Source organism: Chelmon rostratus, chromosome 16 (assembly GCF_017976325.1).
Source record: "Chelmon rostratus isolate fCheRos1 chromosome 16, fCheRos1.pri, whole genome shotgun sequence".
In the NCBI taxonomy this organism is placed as follows: domain Eukaryota; kingdom Metazoa; phylum Chordata; class Actinopteri; order Chaetodontiformes; family Chaetodontidae; genus Chelmon; species Chelmon rostratus.
The window spans coordinates 587,501-612,500 of record NC_055673.1 but is presented as its reverse complement, the minus strand read 5'-3'; the positions used below and the strand labels follow the sequence as shown (position 1 = coordinate 612,500).

Below are 25,000 nucleotides of genomic sequence, written 5' to 3'. Positions count from 1 at the left end.
GTTTCTCTGCTCCGCACAAAGCTGCAGTGTCCACTTCCTGAATGTTAACCAGCCGAACGTTACTGGAAACCAGTGGCCCAGCAAGGACTGGACAAACAGCAACTAACAAACACACGTTTGTGACTGACGCTCCTTGATCCTGGTCTCAGTCTCTACTGGTTCAGAGCCAGTCATTCTGTCTTCTGCTGCCGATTTAAAACACGGAACATGAAGACGACCTGTGGACCTGCTCGCCATTCAGGTCTGCGTACCCGCGGCTTCTTTTACCCACCTGATTCATTCCTCAGCTCAGAGACACAGAACGCTCCGAGCGAAGAGTCACATGATCTGACTCTCGATGAACGATAACACGTTATGATGAGGTGTTAGACCACGACCCGGATCACAGAAACCAGGTTTCTATAATCCACAATCCAGATCACAGAAACCAGGTTTCTATAATCCAAGACCCGGATCACAGAAACCAGGTTTCTATAATCCACAATCCAGATCACAGAAACCAGGTTTCTATAATCCAAGACCCAGATCACAGAAACCAGGTTCACACGCACGCACACAGAGATTCTGGCGTGAAGACGTCAGCAGGTAACCTTTTAGTGGTCAACGGACCGATCAGTCGGTCCTGGACCTGGTCTGATCTCTTACCTGGCTCTCCTCCTCTGTCCTGCCCCCCTTCGGTCTTAATGTGTCCGAGCAGAACCGACAGAGATTCTTCTTCTGTGGTGATGGCGGTTACCGTCCCGTTTTCAGATGACAGCGACGATGACTCCGGTGGCGTGGGCGTGGCCTCCTCCTCCAGGACTCTGGCAGGAAGAGGACCGTCCGCGGCGCCGTTACTGCTCGGGACCTCGGATACGACGTCCGACCGCGGCGCGGGGCCCGGCCCCTCTCTCATCACTGTTACGATGAGTTCTTTGGAGACGCTTTCCGAGGGAGGAGACGGTTCCTCTTTGCTGCATTCGATCAGCAGATCTGCTGCCGGCTCCGAGCTGGACGCCGCCATGATGGGCCAACGGTCTCAGAGCAAACGCTAACTCGCTTTACACACAAATAACAAGCGTAGAAAAAGAATCAAGAAACCGAGGCCTTCATGGGAAACACGCAGCTTCAGTTTCAGGTTTGTTTCAGCTCACAAACTTCAAGCGCTGATGTAAGATGGCGGCGCGGCGGCAGAGGTGACAGGTGCGAGCCGAGGCCCCAACATGGCCACCAAGGGAACCTCAATGATCTCTCCGCCTCTCTGTCAGCCGCTCTCCCGCCCGCCGAGGGTTTAACAGAACGAACACACCAATCTATCTGACACTGAACATGGCGTTCAGCCCGAGTCCCTCGTCACGAATTTAATATGGACGAATAGTTGAAGGCAGAAAATCTTCTTCTCCTTCTTCTGCTCTCCTGCTGACAGAGCAGTCAGCTGACAGGAAGCAGTCGGCAGACAGGAAGCAGTCAGCAGACAGGAAGCAGTCAGCAGGGTGAGGGCTGAAGATGTGACGAACTGTCTGTCCGTCAGTGACGGGGACGGAGGATCTTCTCTCCTGTCAGTAGAGCCACTTCCTGTCAGAGCTGAGGAGAAAGAAACAAGGAGAACAAACCGTTAAAGTCTCTCCGTCGTCGCATGTTTAACACGTCTTTATTTCAGAAATTATTTTATTCAAACAACATCGCTCACAAATCAGAGCAGAAAGATTCAATCTGAGCTGCAGAGGTTCTCCTGAGGGATCAATACAGTCTGTCTGTCTGTCTGTCTGTCTGTCTGTCTGTGTTTCTCTCTGTCTGTCTCTGTCTGTCTCTCTGTCAGTCTGTCACTGTCTCTCTCTCTCTCTCTGTCTGTCTGTCTCTCTCTCTGTCTGTCTCTCTCTCTGTCTGTCTGTATGTCTCTCTTTCTCTCTGTCTGTCTCTCTGTCTCCGTCTGTCTGTCTCCGTCTGTCTCTCTCCGTCTGTCTCTGTCTGTCTGTCTCTGTCTGTCTGTCTGTCTGTCTGTCTCTCTCTCTCTGTCTCTCTCCGTCCGTCTGTCTGTCTGTCTGTCTGGCTGTCTCTGTCTGTCTCTCTGTCTGTCTGTCTGTCTGTCTCTCTCTGTCTGTCTCTCTCTCTTTGTCTCTCTCTCTTTGTCTCTCTCTGTCTGTCTGTCTCTCTGTCTGTCTCTCTCTTTGTCTCTCCCTGTCTGTCTCTCTCTCTGTCTCTCTCCTGACCTTTAGTCCAGAAACTGTGGGTCCTACATTTCCCATAATGCCTGGACAGACTCGAGCCTCCCTGCCTGGTAAACAACCACACATATCAAACCCCACACCTCCTGTTCATAACACAGACTGTACGGTGGACAGTTGTTGTCTCCAAGTCTGATGACATGAGGACTGACCAGAACCAGGACCAGGAAATTGATCCTCATGTATAAAATCAGCAAAGTGACCTTTCAAGTTCAATTTGACTTTCAAAATAAAAAAACTGTGGGAATTAAACATGATTTTATTCAGATCCACTTCAGCCGATACTCGTGGTGGCACCCATACAGACCAGCTAATAACATTAAAACCAGATCCCTTTTATAAAGAAAAACTAATTCTTCTAGGAAAAAGGCAGAGGCCTTGTTTTACTCAGAAATATTCAATAGGTGTGACTTCTGCTTTGGAAGTCTTCTACAAACTAAACTGATCACAAGACTGTCCAACCACCTCAAATAAAAGAAGCTGAGAGAAACATGAAATACATTAAACTCACCGATCAATAACACCTGAAACAACATTTGGTCATAAATCTGTATCTTAATGAAGCATCTATGAAAGTTTAAGACTTCAGGTAATTAACAGGAGCACATTGGTCCCCAGAGTCAAATAAAAGGCTGGAAGGACTGAAGGTTAGAGGCTCAAGTGTCCTTGAGCAAGGCCCTGAACCCCCACGGTTCATTTCCAACAGCAGACACAGCTTACATGGTGTACTGTTGTCACTGTAAGCTTTTCTATCATGTGGACATCAGGACTGACTGCTGTTACTGAGCTTCAAAGTGATGCTGTCAGGTGACCTTGCCACACCTTATCTCTTACTGAACTGACGCCACAGCCGGACTGAAGACTGGATTCAACTTTATCTTTAACCGTTAGTGACACGACACAGCTGGGAATAAAAGTCTGAAAATGTCCGTTCATTTGTCTGGAGAAGTGACTTTCAGTCCACAAAGAGTAGCCTCTGAGGCTGGTCATTAGTCAGCCGAACAAGTGCTTGAGTTTCCCATAATGCTCCTCAATCCACAGGAGGAGCTCGGAGCGCAGCGTCACTCTCATCAAGGTGTTTCACAGTGAAAACTTCACACTACGACTGTCAGTACTTCCTGCTGATAGCATTAGCCTGACAGCAGTCCTTCACAACAATATTCACATCAGCAAAAACCCGACAGAAAGCCTGAATCCTGCGGGCTGCTGGGGGCGCAGCATTAAGCAGCTTTCTGCTGTAGCACAACTCCCTGAGCTAGCAAACCTGACGCCAACGCTCCAAGCTAACTTAGCCAAGTTAGCTGTTGTTCCACAAAGAAACCAACTCCGTTGCGGGAGCCGGTGGCCGAGATACCTCACTGACCTTTACATTTACATCAGAACAAACAGTCGGTTTCAAATGCTGCGGCTTACCGACACCGGGTCTGTTGTCTGCGCTGACGCTGGCTGCTTATCGAGCATGCTAGCTGTTTACATTTCTCTCCGCTACCAGCAGCCAGGCACACAGGAGGATCACAGGCCACGCCCACCAGGGGACACAAACAAAATCCAGCCTACGTCACATCCTGTAAACTTTACACACGTAGGGTAGCCATTAGCCAGCTAGATAGCTCAAAAGTTTTGTTATAGAAAAACTATGTAGCTAACTGATACAATACAGCCAGTTTTACATTCGCAGTGTATCAATAAACTACAAAACAAACAAAACAAGTAAAGAACTACAGATGACGGTGTTCACGGAGATGTTCGTTCTTGTTTGTTTGGCAACAGTTTGCTAACACAGCTAGCCACGCTATCTTTGGCAACATCTACGCAAAACCTCATTACAAGTATAATATAATTATAATAAATAGCTTACCAACACAAGCAAGCACAGCCGGGGGTGTCACTTTTCCTCACTGTGAGCGCGTTAGGTGGCGCCGATCCGTTCGGAGTCCACGTGATATCCAAGCAGCGCAGTCAAATCGACCCAGGTTAGCTTACCGCTGCCCGATAGCTAATTAACATTATCAGGAAAACGAGTTATTTTGTTCAGACAATGGGCCGAATTAAAGTAGAACCACACGGTTAAGAAAATAAAGTAATCTAACCCTCTTTGGCCTCAGATATACGATAATAATCGAGGCAAGGAACGAGTAGTAATTTGAATGGAGTTTGGCGTTAGTACAAGACACAACAGGTGCAGCACCGTACTTAACTTCATTTACCAGGAAGTCCCGTATGCTTCCGTCTGACCACCGTAGAGCTTTAAGATATGTAACATGACGAGCTGAAAGCCACATCAGGTCTCACATCCAGTCTACATGTGTTCAAACTGATGCAATAGATTTTACTTCCACGGTAACTTTGATGGGCGGTGCGTTCATGGCGGCCGTCAAAATCCGACAATCGGTCACGAACTCCGCTCTCACCGTTAAAGGAACTCAATGATGTTCAGACGTCATGACCCGAGAGTTTTTGACTGAAGTCAATGGTAGTTCCCGCCCACCCGGGACAAGTCACGATTTCAGTGAGCTAGAGTACTGTCAGTATTTAAGGAGGGTCAGTGAACGTAACATCAGTTAGCCCACTCACACCAAATGAAGTTTAATTAAAACTAAAATCTTCTGGATCTTTGCTCCTCTGTTGTTATTCTGCACGTCCTGTAAGAGGTGAGATGCGTCAAGTTATTTCCTGTGATGCTTAATATTTGTATGTTTGTAATATTTACAATCCAGTAAAATATTTTGTAACTTTGCTCCTCTGAGGTAAATTTGCTGCACATATAGACAGACATAAACCTGCAGATTCAAACTGTCATTTTGAACAAACTAACAGTAACGTCGCACCACCCATTATTTCTTTTGTTTGATTTTTGCCTTTATTTGTTCGATTGTATTTTAGTGTATGTATACTTTGTTTCACTTTGTGCGTGTATGTAGTTCAGTGGTCATATTTCTGTACACATATCTGTGTGTGTGTGTGAGAGAGAGAGAGAGAGAGAGAGAGAGAGAGACAGTGTGTGTGTGCATTTGTGTGTTGTGTGTGTGTCTGTTGCCATGGCTCCTCTTGATAACGGTAAATCAACAGAATTGATCCACATCAGGGAGAAAACTGTCTCAGCAGACACAGGACAACAACAGATCAGCATGAAGTTAGTGATCAATACATCAATTTATTGAGAAGATGAGGGAAAGAGACAGAGAGAGACAGGAAGTGTGTTGGTGTTTTCACAATAAAAGCCTCCTGGTTCTTATTAGTTCTTTGTCACACATGGTTGGTGTGGAATAAGTTTCTTTAATATTCAATGAATGAACTCAGCAAATCTCTTAACTTTTTTCTTTAGTAAGTAAAATTGATCCATGAAGATCAGACATGACAAAATTATTCACCATAAGATGTCCAACAGGGACACATGTCAAAGGAAATGAACATGAATAGAAGTGAAGGAAGTGAAACTGGTAGAAACTGTTTCCTGATCAGACCTCACCTGTAAGCAGGTGTCTCTGAAAGTGAACATTGTTGGTCACCAGGTGTCACCTGAGTGCGATTTATTTGAGTTTGGTTGGAGCTGCTCAGTGTTTACCTGCAGTCAGCTGATGGCACGCAGGCCTGGAAGCAAATATTAACAGTCAGTAAAGCAGATTAGATCAACAACTGTGACCAGAGAGTTTTAAAACGACTGTTTCACATTAAGATGTGAAGAGGAGGATGACTGGAGGTGAGTTTTCTTCTGAACATCCTTTCACCTGTGCAGAGGAACCTGAGTCGTTTCAGGGGCGCTCAGTGAACTGACAGCCTGCAGCTCAGGATCCAGGTCAAATATTAGGATTTGATGTGTGACATCAGAGTAAACAGGAGATGTGCAGCAGGTGTAAAGGTCTGTGGGCCTGACGATGAGCCCTGAGCTCCTTGGAAAATGCTGAATCGCTGCTGGATTTGTTCCACAGAAGGAGGAGCAGTGATTGGTCAGTAGATCAGAGAGGTGGCAAACAGGTCATCCTCAGATCAACCCTCCACTGGTGCCGGATCTTGAGAGCTTTAAGAACAAATAAAATAAAAAACATCAATTTTACCTCATGTTTCATGGAGGGAAGAGAGACCAGTGCCGGTTTAAATCATGTTAGATGTCAAAGACAGTTGTGCTACGTTCTTCTACGTTCTGCTTGTCATGTGACCCTCACCCCGATGACAGCTCAGTACAAACCGCTTTTATTTCTCATCACAGGTTCATTCAAGTTCTTCAGTACTGGAGCGTTTCCATGTCGTGTGACTGACCGTGAGGTTGATGCTGCTCTCTCCCCCACCCAGACCAGTTTCCATGGTAACCAGAGAGTCCACATCGTCCTGTGCGGTGAGGCATGTGACCTGGACTCTGGCGTCATCGGTCGCCATGGCCTACTTCCTGTCTAGGGTGAGATTGGAGGGTTGATGGTTTGAATACTTTAAGCAGTTTTCCCACACAGGAGGAGACACCAACATCTCGCTCTGTGTCCGTCTCTCAGACGTCCTCTGGTCTTCCAGGAGGTTCCGTGATTCTTCCGGTTCTCAATGTTACTCGGTCGCTGTTCCACCTGCGAGCCGATGTCCTCCTGCTGCTCAGGGAGTCTGGTATCACCACAGAGACCCTGGTCTTCAGAGACGAGGTGGACCTGGTCCGTCTCCATGGCGACAGGAGTCTGGTGCTGACACTGGTGGACCACAGTGTCCTGCAGAGGTCTGAAATATCACAACATCATAATCTAACATGAAATGTCTTGCTGAACTTCGGAATATTTACTGTTCACCAGTTCCGGCAGTGACCTGGAGGGGGCGGTAGCAGAAGTCATTGACCACCATCAGTTAGAGGGGCCCGCCTCCCTCTCCTGCGCTGTCACTGTGGATACGGTGGCATCTTGTGCTACCTTGGTAACAGAGTGGATTCTATCCAGAGCACCCGAGATCCTGGACAGACAACTGGCTCTGCTGCTGTGTGGTGAGGGACATAATCTGCCTTCTGCCAGTTGCAGGTGTGAATGTCTCCTGTGTGTCCTCCCTGTAGATTGCAGGTGTGAAGGCCTCCTGTATATCCTAAATATGTCTCCTCTGTTTGGAAAAGGGACAGTCAAAGAAAGTCAGACTGCTGCAGACGCAGTTTCCTGATCTGCCACATAGAGACGCTCTTCACAAACACGTGGGGGGATCCATGACGGTACATTCACACCTGAGCCTGTCGAGTTAATGAGTCAATACTTGCATGATTAGTTTTGGATTAAACTGTTTAAACTGATTAACTGTCATCAAATCAGGCAATTTAGATATTCATTTTATTTTCATCATCATTTGAACAGCTGTAAACATTACAACCATTTAATTGTTGATCATGATACTGAACCAGCAGGGGGCGCCTCAGAACAGACAGTGGTGCATGCTGGGACTTGTAGTTGCATGTTGTGATGTGTTCTCCTCATGTTGTCTTTGTCGTTTCTGTGCAGGAAGAATCTGCAGGACACACTCTGACACTTCTGTCACTCACACTGGCTGGACGCTGTGGTCGTCATGACGATATCCTTCAACAACCAATCAGATGAGCCCATCAGGCAGCTGGCGCTTTACAGCTCCAGTTTGCAGCACAGGCAGCAGGATTATATAATGTATATATAACATATAACGACGTCCTGGCCTATCACCAGCGCAACACTCTGGCCTCTCGCAGAAAAGTCCTGACTGTCCTCAGACACTTCCTTTCTGACTGGTGGCAGAGAGAGGTGCATTGTGGGGCAGATGGCGAGGAGGAGACAGAGGATCAACTCGACCAACTCAACATGATGACAGCTGACACATTTCCTGTCAGCAAAGAATCCTCAGCCGACCTCGCAGAGGACCGGCCGCCTCATGTTTACTCCACCTCTCGACGCCATCGGCGGCGGCTGCTGTTGGCCGCAGAGGATTATGGGAGCACAGAGGAGGATTTCTGTGGTAGGACGCCGCCGCCAGTGAACAGTCTGGTGGACAGCTGCCCGCTAGATGGCAGCTTCAACCAGGAAGCTTTACTGAAGAAGTTCAGCAGGATGGGAGGGACAGAGTCTCAGGTGAGAGGACAGACGCTCAGGTGAGGGGACAGAGTCTCAGGTGAGAGGACAGTCGCTCAGGTGAGGGGACAGATGCTCAGGTGAGAGGACAGTCGCTCAGGCGAGAGGACAGTCGCTCAGGTGAGAGGACAGTCACTCAGGTGAGAGGACAGTCACTCAGGTGAGAGGACAGTCGCTCAGGTGAGGGGACAGATGCTCAGGAATACTGAGGTTGGACACAGTTTGTTCAGGTGATCTGGTTTGGTGTCCTGTCGCCCTCTGCTGGTTCAGGACAGACATTAGCCTGGACTTACAGTCAGTCACAGTGAGACATGTCCTCTTGACACTGTGTGAAGACAAACAATAAAACGAACGTGTTAACCTTTACTGCAGGTGACTGTCTGCACTGACCTCATTATTCATCCTCGTTAAAGACAATAAGAGGAAGCAGCGTCGTGTAGCACTGAGGTAAAACCAGGAAGGCTCCGGATGAAACCTGATTACTGACCTGCTGCATGTAAACACACATTTTACAGAAACCAGATCAAAACTTCAGTGTTACAGCAGCAATGATCCACCTTAAACTGTCTGTCTGTCTGTCTGTCTGCCTGCATGTCTCTCTGTCTGTCTCTCTCTCTGTCTGTCTGTCTCTCTGTCTGTCTGTCTGTCTGTCTCTCTGTCTGTCTGTCTGTCTCTCTGTCTGTCTCTCTGTCTGTCTGCCTGCCTGTCTCTCTGTCTCTCTGCCTGTCTGTCTTTCTGTCTCTCTGTCTGTCTTTCTGTCTGTCTCCCTGTCTCTCTCTCTGCCTGTCTGTCTTTCTGTCTAACAGAAGTTGGAATAAACTTGAGCAACGTTCAGACCTTTAAACGCGGCCGTCAGGTAATAACTCATCACTTGTGCAATCGGCTCTGCGGTCGACTCTCACGTGTGTCTTCGGCAGGTAGAGGCACGAACACTGAGGTTACGCCCCTGCTCCAACAGTCACAGTCGCCGTGGTAACAGGGCCGGGCCAACACACCACGCCTGTGCTAGAGAGAGACAGGTGAGGTGTAAGAGTCCGCTCATAAAAAGTCACTGTGACGTCATCAGGCGGGACTCCAGGTGCGAGGCAGGTTTCCCAGTGATCCCGGCTGTTTGTCCCGAACTCGTCTCACCTGCCTCACCCGTCTCACCTGACCGCCGGTGTTCCCATCGACTCCCTGAGAAAACAGTAAGTAAGTCTTGACTCTTGTCTTCACTGTTCGTTCTTTTCTTCCTGCTGTCGTTCGAGAACAGTTTGTCTTGAACCTTTTCTCTCCGGGCTCTGGACTGCTGCTTTGAGATAAGAGCTGAACACGAACAGATTACTGCCGCGGTCAGATCTGAGCCCGACAAAGTCAACTTCAGACGCCATGCAGCCAAAATGTGCAGCCCTGCAGTCTGAGCGACCAAATGAACATGTTCCTGACGGGATTGTTGCAACTAAACAGAAACGCAGCAGATTCTACGTGTTATATAAGATAAAGTAGAATAGTTGAAAATGATTCACTCATTTTGATTATGTTCTGTGTTTAACTTATAGAAACTGTCACAATCAGCAGTGGAAGAAATGAGATCTTTTCCTCCACTAAAAGAACAGAAGCAGGACTAGTATAAAAATACTCGATTACTAGTAAAAATATTGCATATTCAAGTACAGAAGTGGCCATTCATGGTGTGATATATATCGGACATTTATGAATAATGCTAACTCAGGAGTCTTTGTATCTGCTGCATCTGATTCATGATTATCGATGCCTTCTAAGCATCACTGTGATTCTGCCTTGATGGAGCTAATGCTAACTGTTACAAGCTGTTGGGTCAACAGTCTCTTATGTTTTATGTGTAAAAGTCGTCAGTAAACACAGTTAATATACGTTTGTCGCAGTGGAAGCAGAAAAAATAGAAACGCTCTTTCTAATCAGGTCTTTGTCAGCAGGAACAACAACATGGAGTCCAGAGAGGAAGAACAGGAGGAAGACCACCTCAGGTCAGAGTTCATCCTCTTTCTTTGGCTGACGGAGCACCTGGATTCCCTTTGAGGGACGTTTATCAGGCTTTTCTCTCTATATAAGACGAACACGAGGAAACATTCAGGCTGCAGCCTCAGTTTACCTGCTGCTGCTGCACTGCTTCTGTTTTGGTGACAGATACAGGTGTGTCATCTGCGTACTGATGGACACAATATTCTTCGCTGAGAATGTCTCTTCCGTGCAGTTCAGAATGGATTCATTCAGGATTACTTCATGTCTGTGGTTTTAATTCGGACAAATGTGAATATGTCTGTGTGTTCTGAGCTTCTTATTAACAGAATGTCTGAATGTTAAATGAGTGATGACGTCTGCGACTGTAACTCAAGTGCTGCACTCCAGTACACATTAGAGGTACTTGTACTTTGCTTGTAACAGTATTTCTACTGTGTGGCTTCTGTGTAGGTCACCTCTGGCAGACGAAGACACTGAGAACATCGTCAGCACCACTACCACTGATAATACTGACTCTACTAGAACTGCTAATACTACTACTACTACTGCAGCTGCCTGTAGTACTTTAACTACCACCATGACTGCTGTCGCAACATGTGGTGATCGGACAGGTACAAGACTTTTTTCAACAGACACAGGAAGTCATTTATTTCAGACAGATCATCTGTTTGAACTGTCGCTTTGATCACAGTTCTGTAGGTTGTAATTTCATCATGAATCAAACCATTAGCTTCCTGGTGGTTTGTTTTCAGATTATTTGCCTGAAACTCAAATCAATAATTAATTTAAAATCAGATCAGATATTTCTGATCTTCCTCCACAGAGGGGGAAGAGGAAACAGGTGAGCGAGTCAGAGGAAACTCCGTTGCCATGGCAGCAACAGGTGCTGACTCAGCAGGTATGAAGAGCAGGACTGTGTCTCAGTCTCAGGTGAACCTGTCTTCTCTGTTCACGCTCATCTCTTTCTGTCCATAAGACGAGGAGGTGACAGGAGAAGAAACCTGTCCTGGAGATGAGGTGGGTGAGGATGGGGAGGAAAACGAGTCCATCTTCATCTCTTCTTCAGATTTAAGTCTCCCAGCAGGTGATGGAGGGCAGGAGGGCGACTTCCAGCCAGGTAACTCTGTTTACTTCCTTATACATGTGTTTCTCATGGACCGTTCATGTGAAAAACATTCACCTCAAACAAAGAAGTTGGTTTTTGTACCAGATTCAGCTCATTTCCGTCTGCAGCCCCTGAGCAGGACACAAACACTGATGAAACTGATGCAACTGGAGAAAAAAAATAGGATTTCTAAACACTAATAAAGAACAAACTCAATCATATATCCAATCGTACGTACAAATCTCAATCATTACACCTGCTGAGTGTCCCATGAGTGCATACGACTGTGTCATCTGCATACAGGATTTCTAAATCCTCCCACACAGACGGGATCACTGTCGGCGTCGTACGGAGCCTCGCAGGGTTAGCTGAACACTGTGTTGTTAGCTTTCACCTCCTCAATCGCCACCTGCTGGCCGGAGCTCTAATCTAATTTTACCTGTCTAGTGTTTGAGGTGTTGGTGGATGAATTATTCTGTTGTATAAATACATTAAATCTATAGGAGAAATGTACACATCTGGATTTCTACGTCAGGATCCTGAGGTGACATTTCGAGGAGCTGCCCAACACAACTGACCAGAGCAAATCAGTGGAGCAGAAAACAACATAAACCAGCCTCCTCCTCTTCTTCCTCTTCTTCCTCTTCTTCCCTCTCAGTTTCCTCTCTGACTTCCTGTCTTCGTGTTGTCAGGAGCCGTTGAGGACAAGTTTGTCTCAGAGAAGGAACCGTCGACGCCGACCAGAGACGGACCAGGTAGCCTACTGGTGCTTTAAATTTTACTCTGCTGTACTGTAAAATTATACTGCGATAATGTTGATATTCAGCAGTTAGTTGTACCATTCCATGGAAGTTGTACACAGTGCAACCCAGTGGGCAGAAGTGGTAAAGTAATAATATTGATTAAATAAGATATACATGAATAACAATAAGAATCATAACAATGTAACATTTTTATACTAAATTGTACAATGATGTAAAAAATCAAAATTACATTAAATTAAATGTCTAACTTTAAGAAAACATTTGTTATCACTGACGCCAGTGTGACGTCCAGATGTCGACCCTCGAGTTGAGACGAACGCCGGAAAATAAATTACATTTATATTTAGGATAATTTGTGATGATTCTATACTTGATTTGGACTATTGACTCCATGACACTAACAAATCACTTCATCAGCCAACACCACGATGAACCAAAGCCAGACTGGCGCTGCACAGCCAACCACTGCTTAGCATAGCTTACAGTTAGCTAGGTGGCCGCTCCTGCCTTGCCTCAGTCTTGGCTGGTAGAAAGCAGTTGTAGGCCTACACCTTTTCTTTGTCAGGTCATCTAGAAAACGTGATTGACGCTCTGCGATCTCACTTCCTGTCCGCAGCTCCTCCCAGCAGTCTGGCCTTATCACGACCAACGAAGAAAAAAGTCCTGGTGGCTCCAGCTCTCAGTCTGTCTTTAGGTAATAAAATAATATGTCCAAACATGCTATTGTTTTAATATTTCTATATATAGTTCTTATAAAATGCACTTTATTATATTTGTAGGTATTCAGTTTTGTTGGTATTGTAGTAACCCACGAACAGATGTCCACACCTGAGTCCTAAAGGACACGAGCAAAGACTTTTCTCCCAAATATGTCTGCTTTTATGGCCAGCATCTGACACTGTTCAGTTAGCAGCAGACACTGTTTAGCTAGCAGTATACAGTTTTTGGCTAACCCCTGACACCGTTTAGCTAGCAGTATACAGTTTTTGGCTAACCCCTGACACCGTTTAGCTAGCGGTATGCAGTTTTTGGCTAACCCCTGACACTGTTTAGCTAGCAGTATACAGTTTTTGGCTAACGCCAGACTCTGGCATGGGATGTTGTTTCACTAAATAATACGCTGATCTTCTTCAGGTCACAGTGAGTCAACGGTTTCGGAGGAATTCCCCTCGGCCTTCCTCTCTCCTTCACCTGAGGACGATGATGATGTGGGACTGGACTTTGACCTGGACGCCATTGAAACGCCCTCTGACAGCGAATCACTGCCCTTCCCCATCTATGACCTGGACTTGGAAGGTGAGAGGTCAAAGGTCAAAACAGCTGAGAATGCTTATACGTTGATGTATTCATGTAATCTATCCAAACCTTTGATGACATCACGGGATTGTTTTCCAGATGACCTGCAGCGTCTTGGCCTGGCGTCCCGGCGTAACAGAGGGTTCAGCTCCAGTCCCAGGTCCAAGTCTGATTTTCGGACCGGTTCTGGACCGGGAACAGACCAGAGTGGACTGGGAGCTCTGGAGAGGGAGGACGTGATCGACAGTCAGGGCACCAGGTGGCGCTGTTTCTCCACAGGTGATCCACCACAAGAGAGCCGGGTCGACATGAGTGTCCTGGAGCCGTTTCTCAGGGTGCTGTCACACGGAGGTATGACGAGTCATTCGTCTGACAGTTTACCTGGTGGTTACCTGGGAATCACCTGGTACCTTCCGTCTTATCTCTCAGGTTACTGTGGAGACGGTATGAATGACATCATCGTGTTTTCTTCCTGCTACTTGCCGCAGAATAGTCTGGAAAATTACCAATATGTGATGGATCATCTGTTCAGGTAAAAGACACAAACACACCTTTCTGAAGAGATCCAGGTATAATCTGTGACCTTTGACCGAGCTGGTTCTGTCTAACTCGTTTCTTTTTGAGTTTCAATGTTTTTGTTTTGAACCGTATCAGGATAATGTAATTTAACATCACACATGTTGCCATCAGGTGCATCTGAGCACCTTCTTTACAGGTTCTTGTTTTAAATCAGAGGACGATCAAAGGTCCTTCAGTTGGTCCTGAGGAGAGCATGGATGATGAATCGTCTCTATCTGCAGGTACGTCGTAGGAACTCTGGATCTGATGGTTGCAGAAAACTACGTGATCGTGTATCTCTGTGCTGGAGGTCAGACAGACAAACTACCAGGAATCAGCTGGCTCAAAGAGTGTTACACCACCATCGACAGGAGGTAAAACTCCACCTGTTCGCTCGTTAATATGACGAAAAGCATCACACCGTGAATATTTGATAAATTATCTAAATTCTGACGTTTGTTTTGTTTTTCGATCGATCACAAAGAAAAAGTGTCACCAAGAAAATGTGAAAGATTTTTATCTTCCTCACCTGAACATTTTATTTTGAAATCTGTCGTTTTGAAAGTTCTTGTAGGTGAACTTTAAGATGAAGATCAGGTCACTCATTCTGGCTTTGATTCAGGTCTGTCCTTCTTTCTGTCTTTTCTTTCCTTCTGTCCTTCTTTTTATTCTTTCTTCCTTTCCTTTTTTCTTTCTTTCTTTCTTCTTTCTGTCTTTTCTTTCCTTCTTTCACTCATTGTATTCGTTCTCCCTTTCCTTCTTTCCTTCTTTCTTTCCTTCTTTCTTTCTTTCCTTCCTTCTTTCTGTCTTTTCATTCCTTCTTTCCTTCTTTTTATTTTTTCTTTCTTTCTTTCTTCCTTTTTTCTTTCTTTCTTTCCTTCTTTCTTTCCTTTTGTCTTTCTTTCTGTCTTTCTTTCTTTCCTTCTTTCCTTCTGTCCTTCTTTCTTTCTGTCCTTCCCTCTTTATTTCTTTCCTTCTGTCCTTCTTTCTTTCCTTCTGTCCTTCCTTCTTTCCTTCTGTCCTTCCCTCTTTCTTTCTTTCCTTCTGTCCTTCTTTCTTTCCTTTTTTCTTTCCTTCTTTCCTTCCCTCTTTCTTTCTTTCCTTCTGTCCTTCTTTCTTTCCTTTTTTCTTTCCTTCTTTCCGTCTGTCCTTCCTTCTTTCCTTCTTTCCTTCTGTCCTTCTTTCTTTCCTTCTGTCCTTCTGTCCTTCCTTCTTTCTTTCTTTCTTTCTTTCCTTCTTTCCTTCCTTCTTTCCTTTTTTCTTTCTTTCTTTCCTTCTGTCCTTCCTTCTTTCTTTCTTTCCTTCTTATTGTTTTAGTTTCTGTCCAGCAGGGAGCGTCAGATCTTCATGTAGCACTTTTTTTCTCCTCAGTTTCTCATGTGTGTAAAGATGGAGGACAAAAAAATGGGAACACCTCTCAACATGATGAAATCTGTGACAGCAGCACCTTTGACTTGGACTCAGGTGTGAGAGGACAGGTAGATGTTACGGCACAGCTGTTGTGTTGGATTGGATTAGATTGTACAGGTGTACCTAATAAAGTGACCGAACACAGTGCTTTTCTGCACAAACCCTCCATGTGCTCCTCCAGTAAGCCTTCGTTAATGAATCCGCCCTCCAGCTCCTCTTCATCAGCTGAGGAGGAGACGAGGAGAGAAGGAAGGAAAGCGAGCTGCTATCTGGCTCCCACACACCTGACTACGTCTAGACAGCTTCCTGTCTCACTTCCTGTTTGGCCCCTGGAGGATGGACTGGGTGACCCCTTATAGCGTGAAAATAACTGTGTGTGTGTGTGTGTGTGTGTGTGTGTGTGTGTGTGTGTGTGTGCAGGTTGAGGAAGAACCTGAAGGGTTTCTACGTGGTTCATCCCACCTGGTACATCAAAGCCCTCATCACCATCATCAAACCCTTCATCAGGTCTGCTGCCTCCTCTTCCTCCTCCTCTTCCTCACTGACTCAGTGCTGCTGTAATAAACCACAAACCAAACTAACGCTCACATTTCTGTCCGTTCTTCCTCTTTCCTGCTGGTAATCCAACTTTTCTTCCTCCTCCTTCTTGATCCTTCTCCTCATCCTCCTCTTCTTCCATCTTCCTGCTCCTCCTGTTTTCCTTCCTGTCATTCACTCCTCCTTCTCCTCTTGTTTTGCTGCTCCTCCACCTCCTCCTGGTCTTCCTCTTTCTCCTCCTCAGCTCTAAGTTCAGCAGGAAGCTGCAGTTTGTCGACAGCCTCCAGCATCTGTCCGGCGTCGTCCCTACTGAGCATGTGCAGATCCCAGACTGTGTCGCACAGTGAGTGACGTTCATGTCGTCTGTTAGACAGCGCCGCCTCTTCGTTACAGAAGAAGAAAAAGAAACAGAAGAAGAAACAGACAGAAACTGTGTTTGAGCCTTCTCTGAAACACTTTTTGTTTACAGACTCGTAAAGTTTCTCATCAGAGACGTCGTCCCGTCTTCTAACCTCGTCCTTTTGACTCTTTCTGCTTCATGATGTCATTTCTGCTCCCTGCAGGTACGACCAGAACCTGTCCAGGTGAAGCTGTCCAGGTGAGGCTGTCCGGGTGAACCTGCAGACTCTGACCCTGCTGGGGGGGGGGGGTTTATCTCTCCTCCTGCTCTGGTCAGGTCTTTTCTCAGAAGGTAACAGGTGAACTTGGTCAGTGTCGTATCAGTGAGCAGGTCTGAAGGTCAGAAACACACCTGAGCTCTTCGTGCTGTTGCTGCTGGTCGAGTGTTGGATGAATAATAAAAATCAAGCGTGTAAACATCCTGATTCACCTTGAACATGAATATTTTCTCTTGGATCAAAGTTGGGTCAAATATCTCGAGTGTGCAGGACAGAAAAATCTCCTTCTGGACTTCGGGGGCTTCACTGTGCTTCTTTAAACCTGAACGGACTTTAGCTGTTCCCTCTGCAGGTTTCTGGTCTTCATGAAAACTGACCTGGGTCTGGTTTTAGACACATTTCAACACTTTGGACACACAAAGTTCAGCTGGTACAGAAGGTGAAAAGTGACTTTTCTGCTATTTTTCTTTTTATTGGTTTTAAGTTGAACAAGATTTTTGAGACCTGCTGGAGGTTTTTGAAACCAGCTGGAGGTTTTTGAGACCTGCTGGAGGTTTCTGAACACCTCTCCTGGCTCTGAAAGGGTCACTGCGTTGCTTTAAAACCGATGAGTTCAGGATGTTTTGGTGCTGAATAAAACGATGATGGTCTTTGTCTTTGTGTTTGAAGCTGTCTGTGTTCGTCCACTTCGTTCACTTCGTCCTTCAGATTTGAAGTTTTCCGAAAACACTTTCTTGTCATTAAAACTTTTTTACTGGGAAGTTGTGGAAACACATAAATGCTGAGACATTAACTGGGGGGTTAATGTTTTGGCAGACAGACAGACTGAACTCTGACTGAACAAAACTGCTCGCTGTCTCCAGTCTTTATGCTAAGCTAAGCAGCAGCTGGCTGTAGCTTAGCTTAGATGTTCAGGTCTATTCCCCAAAATGTTGAACGATTTAATGTTCACCAAACGTTCTCACAGCCTAGAAGACACACACATGTGTGTGTGAGTGTGTGTGTGTGTGTGTGTGTGTCACAGTGTGTTCGAGCTCGGGTTCAGCAGCTGGCAGCTCTGTCTCAAATATACCTGCGGACACCTTTATGGTCTGTGAGAGGGAACACTGTGGTCATTTATAAAGACCAGCAAAACACTGTGTGTGTGTGTGTGTGTGTGTGTGTGTGTGTGAACCCAGCGGCTGGTCAGGATGATGGAGCCTGACAGGAAGGAGGTGAGGTAACTGCTGAGGAAACTCAATAAACAGGAACACAGACCAGTGTGTGTGTGTATGTGTGTGTGTGTGTGTGTGTGTGTGTGGTTAGACATGACTTATCATGCGATGCTGCTCAGCTGTCGTTGGCTCTGCAAACCACAATACATTTCAGTACACATTGTGCCTAAACCAGGACTCAGGACCATCTTGAAACCAGGACCATCCTGGACGAAGCGGGACGCCTGCTCGCCATGTCCAGCGTAGCTCTGTTGCTAGCTCGGTTGGTAGCGCCAGTATTTAGACGTTATTGAAGGAATAAATCGACTCTTTTGGAAAATACACTGAGACGCACACCAGAACTTAAATCAGGAGTCAGTGGTTAGCCTAGCTTAGCTAAACACCAGAGGCTGGAGGAACAGGGAGAATATCTAAGAGGCCGATAATGTTGACTTTTTGAACGTTTAAACTTTGGTCTTATCTGACTCGTTGTACCTTTAACGAGCCGCCGGTTCCTCCTCACCTCAGCTCACATTTACTCATCCTGTTAGCACGTTAGCTGTGATGTTAGCATGCTGCCATGGGAGGAACTGTATGTTTATACAGTTTATAGCTGAAAACACACACACACACACACTCAAACACACACACATTTGGCTGCCTGTGTGTGTGTGTGTTTCCTACATGCTCAGTTTGTAACACGCCATCAGTGACCACATCTTTCATTTTTCTACTCGTGTTGTTTCCTCCTCCTCAGAGCTGGACTGGGGTTTCTATGGCGACGCACGCACACACACACACACACACACACACACAGTTTAACCATCATCATTACAGCTCTGTGGTCTCTGTACAGCTGCTTGTAATAAAACAGTGAAGGAGGGAAACAGACATGTAAGCAGAGTCATACATGTAGATTCAGACACACACACACACTCACACACACACACAGTGGAAGGAGAGTCTGCTGAGGCGCCTTTCAAACTACTGAAACAGAAAATTCAAGAAGAAAACTGGCAGAGACGTAACACAAGTACTGTACTTCAGTACAGATTTGAGGTACTTGTACTGTACTTGAGTTTTTCATAATGAGATCATATATAATAACAGACCAGTCACAGGGGACATTTTACTGCACTCAATACTTGAAGTACATTGTCCTGATTGTACTTACTTACTTTTTGCAGCCCAGTAGTGATATTGGGTTATTACAACTCTACCAAACTGCCAGCACTTCTACGAGTCCTTAGGTTAGCAGTAATTAGCACTTTAATTACATTTCTCTAATACTGACACGCAGTATTCTTCCAGTCTGGTATTTCAGATTTCTGGATCGGAAATATTAAAGTTTTACTGATCTACATATCTTCCACTAAAGTTTTATTTTATTTTATTATTAAACTGAAGGTTTATGCAAAGAGAATAATTAGATTATTGGTTTAAATAATAACCTTTTAGAATTGTGTTTAATGTCACACGTCGCTGCTTTATTGGTCATTTTGAGAGACGCACCCCATTGCGGATCGTGATTGGCATCTAGTGATCAGGTGGGGGGGGGGGGGGGGGGGGGGGGGGGGGGGGGGGGGGGGGGGGGTGCTCTTGACCTCGGAAGGAGGACAGGTAGACGCTACACTACAGATACTGTACCATTGCTTCGCACTCAAGCAACTAGCCTTTGACATTTCGACAATCTCTGTGTTTTGTAAGTGATGTTCTGTAAAACCAAACAGGCCAGCAAGCAGTCCGTGAACTCTGGAGCTGTGAGTACTGTGTGTGTGTGTGTGTGTGTGTGGGCCCACCACCACCGCTAAGTTAGCTGTGAGACTTTTCAGGCACGTCCGGCAGAACCCTCTGTCAAAGGGGTTTTCAACTCGCACCTCCGGGAGAGCTTTGACCAGATCCCAAGGGAGGTTGGAGACATTGGAGCTGCGGTCTCTGGTGGCTGCGTGGTCGCAATCCCTGAACCCAGTGGTGGACACTGGAAGTAAGGGATGAAGAAGGAGTCCTATCGAGCGTGGTTGGTTCGTGGGACTCCTGAGGCAGCTGACGGGTACCGGCAGGCCAAGCGTGCTGCAGCCTGGGCGGTTGTGGATGCTAAAACTCGGGTATGGGAAAAGTTCGGGGAAGCCATGAAGGAGGATGACTGGTTGGCCTCAAAGAGATTCTGGCAAACATTCCGGCGCCCTCAGAAGGGGGAAGCAGTACCCTGCCAATACTGTTTGCAGTGGAGGTGAGGGGGCTGTTGACCTCGACTGGGGATATTGTTGGGTGGTGGAAAGAGTACTTTGAGGATCTCCTCAATCCCATTGCCACGCCTTCCCTAGAGGAAGCAGGGGCTGGGGACCCAGAGGTTGGCTCATCCATCACTCAGGCTGAGGTCACCGAGGTAGTTCCTCGGTGGCAAGGCACCGGGGGTGGATGAGATCCACTCTGAGTATCTCAAGTCCCTGGATGTTGTCGGGCTGTCTTGGCTGACTTGCCTCTGCAACATCACGTGGCAGTTGGGGACAGTGCCCCTGGACTGGCAGACCGGGGTGCTGGTCCCTCTATTTAAGAAGGGGGACCGGAGGGTGTGCTCCAACCACAGAGGGATCACACTCCTCAGCCTCCCTGGTAAAGTCTATTCCAGGGTACTGGAGAGGAGAATTCGGCCGATAGTTGAACCTCGGATTCAGGAGGAACAATGCGGTTTTCATCCTGGTCGTGGTACACTGGACCAGCTCTCCACCCAAAGGCAAAGCTCTCGATTTACCAGTAGATCTACGTTCCTACCCTCACCTATGAGCATGAACTTTGGGTCATGACCGAAAGAGTGAGATCTCGGATACAAGCGGCTGAAATGAGTTTCCTCCGCAGGGTGGCGAGGCGCTCCCTTAGAGACCGGGTGAGGAGCTCTGTCACTCGGGAGGAGCTCCTCCACGTTGAGAGGAGCCAGCTGAGCTAGGACACGCTGGAGGGGCTATGTCGCTCCGCTGGCCTGGTAACGCCTCGGGGTCCCCCTTGAAAAACTGGAGAAAGTCTGGGCATCCCTGCTTAGACTGCGACGGTAGATGGTATGGTCACAAGCTTTCTATTGTTTTATTGTGTCCTGATGTGAGTTGGGGGAAAAGCTAAGGGGGATTTGTTGATAAGGGGAAGTTATAGTGACACTAAAGCTAAGCTTATTTGGGGAGGGGGCATTTGAATTGTGTGAAAAGTGTTACTCGTTTATCATTGTGCTAATGGTTCATTAAATAAGGCCTTTCTTTTATTTTTGCCTAATTGTTATGCTATTGTTGGTACTTCCGTTACGTTTATTTTGAAAACCCACTTCCTGTTTTGTTGTGTTTTTTCCGCTAACTTCACTTTTGTTTCCTGAGGCTCCCTTCCCCCCGCGGTGTCGAGGAGTGATCAGGCGCACCTGGATTCACTTCCCAATCAAGGACGCTGATTTATACTCCACGGAGACGCTCCTCGACGCCAGAGTATACTACTCCGTACCGTGATACCAGTGGCTTCACGTCTCTCTAGTGGTAAACAATTTGACTATCTCTCTTGTGAACTTTTCGTGTGGAGTAATTGTTTGTCTTTTCTGTTTTTCTTCCAGTGCCTCCCGTGCCCACACAGCCCAGCACTCTCTGAAGCCTCAAAAGTTTGTTTGGATCACGTACTTCATTTGCCTGTCTTTTGCCTCCTTTGTTGCTCAAATAAACCTTGTTTAAACCTTCTCCGTTTCCGCTCCTGGGTCCCTCTCAGCTTACTACGTCACAGTGCTACTTTAATTTAGTTGGAAGTATTCACTTACTGAGATGCACCTTTGTGGTATCCACCTGTAACTACAACGAACCCAAGCACCTGCCATTCTCAGATAAGTTCTCAACAGAGTGGTTGTACAGGTGCTACATTTTACTGAAGCAACATTTTCAATGCAGGACTTTTACTTGTAACACAGTATTTTTACTGTGTGTGTTAGTACTTTTACTGAAGTATACGGAAGCCGAGAACGGCCAGGTCCGTATAATTTTTTTTTTTTACCGTTTTCCCGTGATAACGAATTAAATTATTTGGTTCTCGGCTTCCGTATAGCCTACACACAGAGCCTCCAACAGGACGGCGGTTAATTTGATGACAAGGGAACACGGAGCCGAGGTGGATTTCTTGCCGAGTTTGGCTCCGGACAACTCAGAGTTGAGTCAGGAGAGAGGAGTGCTCACAGTGCTAACATTAGCGCCGACACTGCTAACTTTATGTTAGCAACGGCAGCTGCAGTTAGCTCTCAGTTTAGTCAGGAAGCTGCTGCAGTCAGTCCACCAGGAATCGCCTCGGCATCGTAACGGTCTCTGTCATCGTCGCTGAAGGCTGTGTGTTGCTCCGGTCCGGAGTTATTCATCGTAAACGTGCTGTTTGTTAGGATGTCTTGCTGTTAGCTGCTAATTTGGCGAGATGTTTGCACAAACATACTCAAAATACTATTAAAACTGTCTAATAATCAGCTGTCACAAAACAAAACTTGGCCGACGTGAGTGAACGCAGCACAGAGCAGCGGGAACAGAGCTCGTTAGGTCTGACAGCGAGGTTTGCTTTGCTAGTTACTGTGATTTTAAACACAAGTTGTTGTTCATAATGTCTCGTTCATCATAAACAATCGATGCTTAGCCTGGCGGGGGGGGCAAGAAAAGATGATCCATTCTGCGTAAAGCACTGGGGGAAACCCTGAACTTTAAATCCAAAGGGGCATACTTCCTCTGATTATAGACACATTTTAAGTTGATCACTGTAATGCATTGTACCGCACTAACCATAATGTAAACACACTCATCACATCACTGCTAATACACACTGTATCAAGCTATATCGTGCTAAATTAGCACTAGCCTTCGTTAGGGATTTGTCTATGTAGAAACCCCAAAATCGAGAACCAGTCTATGCTGAGAACCAAACAATTTAATTCGTTATCACGAGAAAACGGTAAAAAAAAAATGTATACGGACCTGGCCGTTCTCGGCTTCCGTAGAAGTATAAGACCTGAATATTTAGTCCACTTCTGGAATGAGACTGAATGAACAGATGATGGCGTCCATGAATCATGTGACCTGACCGTCACTCGTCTCTCGGTCGCATGATGTTTTTTCTTTTTTTTCAGGATTTAACTGGTTATTTATAAGAAGTTTACTGGTTAACGTCATGAATGAGTTCTTTTCAGGGGAAAATCAAAAAACAGCAGCAACATAAAATGTTTGATGCTGAAGTTCAGGATGATGTTTTCAGTACTTTCAACACATCGAGCCTTTTACAACGAAGTGCTCATCAACACACATTTATTCATCTGTCCTGTTACATAACAGTCAGTCTGCGTCTCTGCGTCCCTGCAGAGGACGAGGTTACATAACACAAGACAAATACCAGAAAATACAAGAAGGACCCGTCGGCCACTGGACGTCACACATTCACGCTGCTTTTAATGCTGCTGACATTCGTTCATCGTGACTTTAGTCTATTATCTGTAACCTGTTTGTGTGCTTATCTGATGAGCACAGACACTTCTCCTGTACACCTGAGTGTTTGCTCATGAGGGAACTGTTGGGTGTCTGTAGATACAGAGTTTGGTCTGTATGGAAGGTGTCCTGAGACTTCGGTTGTGATTTGGTGCGATATAAATAAAACTGAATTGAATTGAACCTGAGTTAATTTCTTAAATCATTATATCTCATAAGTTACCATCTTGTTCCTACTGAGTCGTTTCTCATTGTCTTGCTCACACAAATTTTATTTATTTAAATATTATTTTGTTCCCAAAACAACATCCTGTTTACTATATTATCCTATTTATTATCAAATGTACTAAATTTATCTCATAATGTCTGTAAAGTTTAAAAAAATCAAAGTTCTATCACATTTTTTTCACAATCTTTAGCATTAGCATTAGCACTAGTCATGTTCAGAGTAAGTAAAGCTGGACCTGGGTTCAGGTTCATGTTCGGGGTGTTTCTCTAATCTCACCTGCTGGCAGATTGTCATTGAAACAGCAGGAAGTTTCTCATGTTGTGACGTTTCATCTGTTTTCATTCTCACAGTTTTCTGGACCACAGACCACAGCTGACTGTGATAGGCTGAGGCACCTGTCAATCAAGCAAATACTTCCCCAGACACACATTTAACCATTCAAAGGAGGGAAATGATGTCATCGGAGCAGATGCTGTCGTATAAAAACTGTACTGACTTCGTATTCATACAGAGAAGTTTTGTTTTTTCTTCTTCGCTTCGGCACAGTTTTATTACAGCAGCATCTAGTGGACGTTAGAGGAACTGCAACACATTCAGCGCTGACTTCAGCTGCAAAGGCTGCTGATTGGTTCGTATCAGATTTGTTTTTTTAAAAGGATGTTAGTGAGCAGCTGCTGTCAGATGAATGTCAGCTAAAGATGGAAATCATTCTACTTGACTTTTTATTCATTAACTCCTGCAGGTTCAACAGAGGCTCAAGGTTCAAAAAGTCACAGAAATGTTTGATGATCAACACTAAATATGACATCATATTTTCAGAAAGAGATACAAACAGTTCCATAAATCAACATCTTTGATAATCAACAAAAACACATAATAAGAAAGCTTGAATTTATCGGACTGAACGGATCAACGCAGCAGGATGAGTGGATGAGGATCAGTGTTTGTGGTCAGCTGTTTCTCACTGCAGCTGACTGACTGACTGTGGGGAAGTTTAAAGAAGAGGAGGTGAGGGAGGACGTATGAAAAAACTCCCACGCTCTGCGGAGTCCAGTGAACACACCGCGCCGTTCTGAGGAAACTGAGACGAGCAGCAGCGGCTCAGATTTTCCTTAAATAGACGTTTTGGCCCCTTCAGTCTTGACCGCAGAGAGGAAGTGGCTGGTTACCACGGCGAGGGGGAACACCGTGACTCAGCGGTATCCATGGCAACCACTCAGCACAGACAACAGCTGAGTGTTCGCAGATGTCATCATGTTTTCTATCTTTGGCCTCTTTTTGCTTTGGTTTGACATTTTGTGTGTTTTCACTGCTTTAAGGTGGAGCAGAGGTAAGATGATGGAAATGAAATCAATCACTTAATCAGTCAATCAATCAACATTCACTCTTCTTCTTCTTCTTCTTCTTCTTCTCTTCCATCAGTGCTTCCTTGTGTTTGTTGGCCTATCGTCAGAGACATGAACGATCAAACTGATGACTTTCTGTGGATCTATTTAACGACATGAACAGCTACACGTGTTGGTTTTTAAGGTCAGAGTTTCATTGGAGTCGATTTTTAGTTTGGTGGGTGGGTTGGTTTCTGC

General features: G+C 45.8%; 3 protein-coding genes and 1 pseudogene across 8 annotated transcripts in view; 2 read left to right on the top strand and 2 right to left on the bottom strand.

Moving 5' to 3' along the window:
• The window catches only part of mindy1 (MINDY lysine 48 deubiquitinase 1), an 11,451-nt gene extending 6,829 nt beyond the window's left edge, over positions 1-4,622 (bottom strand). The window contains exons 1-2 of one of the 4 annotated variants that reach the window (XR_006007516.1): positions 4,063-4,545; positions 646-1,563 (exon numbers count right to left, since the gene is read on the bottom strand). Coding sequence is in view for 3 of the 4 variants with exons in the window: in XM_041954751.1 (XP_041810685.1) it covers positions 646-1,003 (358 nt within the window). In the remaining variant the exon portion in view is untranslated. Of the gene's footprint in view, positions 1-645; positions 1,564-3,617; positions 3,747-4,062 lie in introns of those variants that run through there. The other 3 variants (XM_041954751.1, XM_041954752.1, XM_041954753.1) reach the window with 3 other exon arrangements.
• Positions 4,623-5,894: 1,272 nt separating this feature from the next.
• On the top strand, positions 5,895-8,278 carry LOC121619954 (annotated as a pseudogene).
• A 960-nt stretch (positions 8,279-9,238) lies between these two features.
• Positions 9,239-17,176, top strand: LOC121619139 (bcl-2/adenovirus E1B 19 kDa-interacting protein 2-like protein). Of its 3 annotated transcripts, none has more exons than XM_041954760.1 (14): positions 9,239-9,441; positions 10,186-10,239; positions 10,685-10,845; positions 11,058-11,132; positions 11,211-11,351; positions 12,032-12,094; positions 12,720-12,797; positions 13,238-13,399; positions 13,499-13,750; positions 13,829-13,931; positions 14,200-14,331; positions 15,788-15,874; positions 16,149-16,247; positions 16,468-17,176. In XM_041954760.1, exons 2-14 carry the CDS (start codon positions 10,199-10,201, stop codon positions 16,490-16,492), a joined length of 1,419 nt encoding a protein of 472 aa, XP_041810694.1. In that variant the 5' UTR covers positions 9,239-9,441; positions 10,186-10,198; the 3' UTR covers positions 16,493-17,176. The 3 variants fall into 3 exon arrangements, with proteins under 3 accessions (XP_041810694.1, XP_041810693.1, XP_041810695.1); XM_041954759.1 differs by having other exon boundaries at positions 9,240-9,441; positions 10,189-10,239; XM_041954761.1 differs by having other exon boundaries at positions 9,394-9,445; positions 10,189-10,239.
• Positions 17,177-22,994: 5,818 nt separating this feature from the next.
• The window catches only part of cdc42se1 (CDC42 small effector 1), an 18,779-nt gene continuing 16,773 nt past the window's right edge, over positions 22,995-25,000 (bottom strand). The window contains exon 5 of the mRNA XM_041954791.1: positions 22,995-25,000. This exon is cut by the window's right edge and continues 1,344 nt beyond it. The gene's annotated coding sequence lies outside the window, so the exon portion shown is untranslated.

Excerpts from the sequence above, each read along its gene's own strand:
- LOC121619139 (XM_041954760.1), top strand. The coding sequence starts at position 10,199 with ATGGAGTCCAGAGAGGAAGAACAGGAGGAAGACCACCTCAG. Across the intron at positions 10,240-10,684 it reads CAGGAGGAAGACCACCTCAG|GTCACCTCTGGCAGACGAAG; the intron begins GTCAGAGTTCAT and ends GCTTCTGTGTAG. Across the intron at positions 16,248-16,467 it reads ATCCCAGACTGTGTCGCACA|GTACGACCAGAACCTGTCCA; the intron begins GTGAGTGACGTT and ends TGCTCCCTGCAG.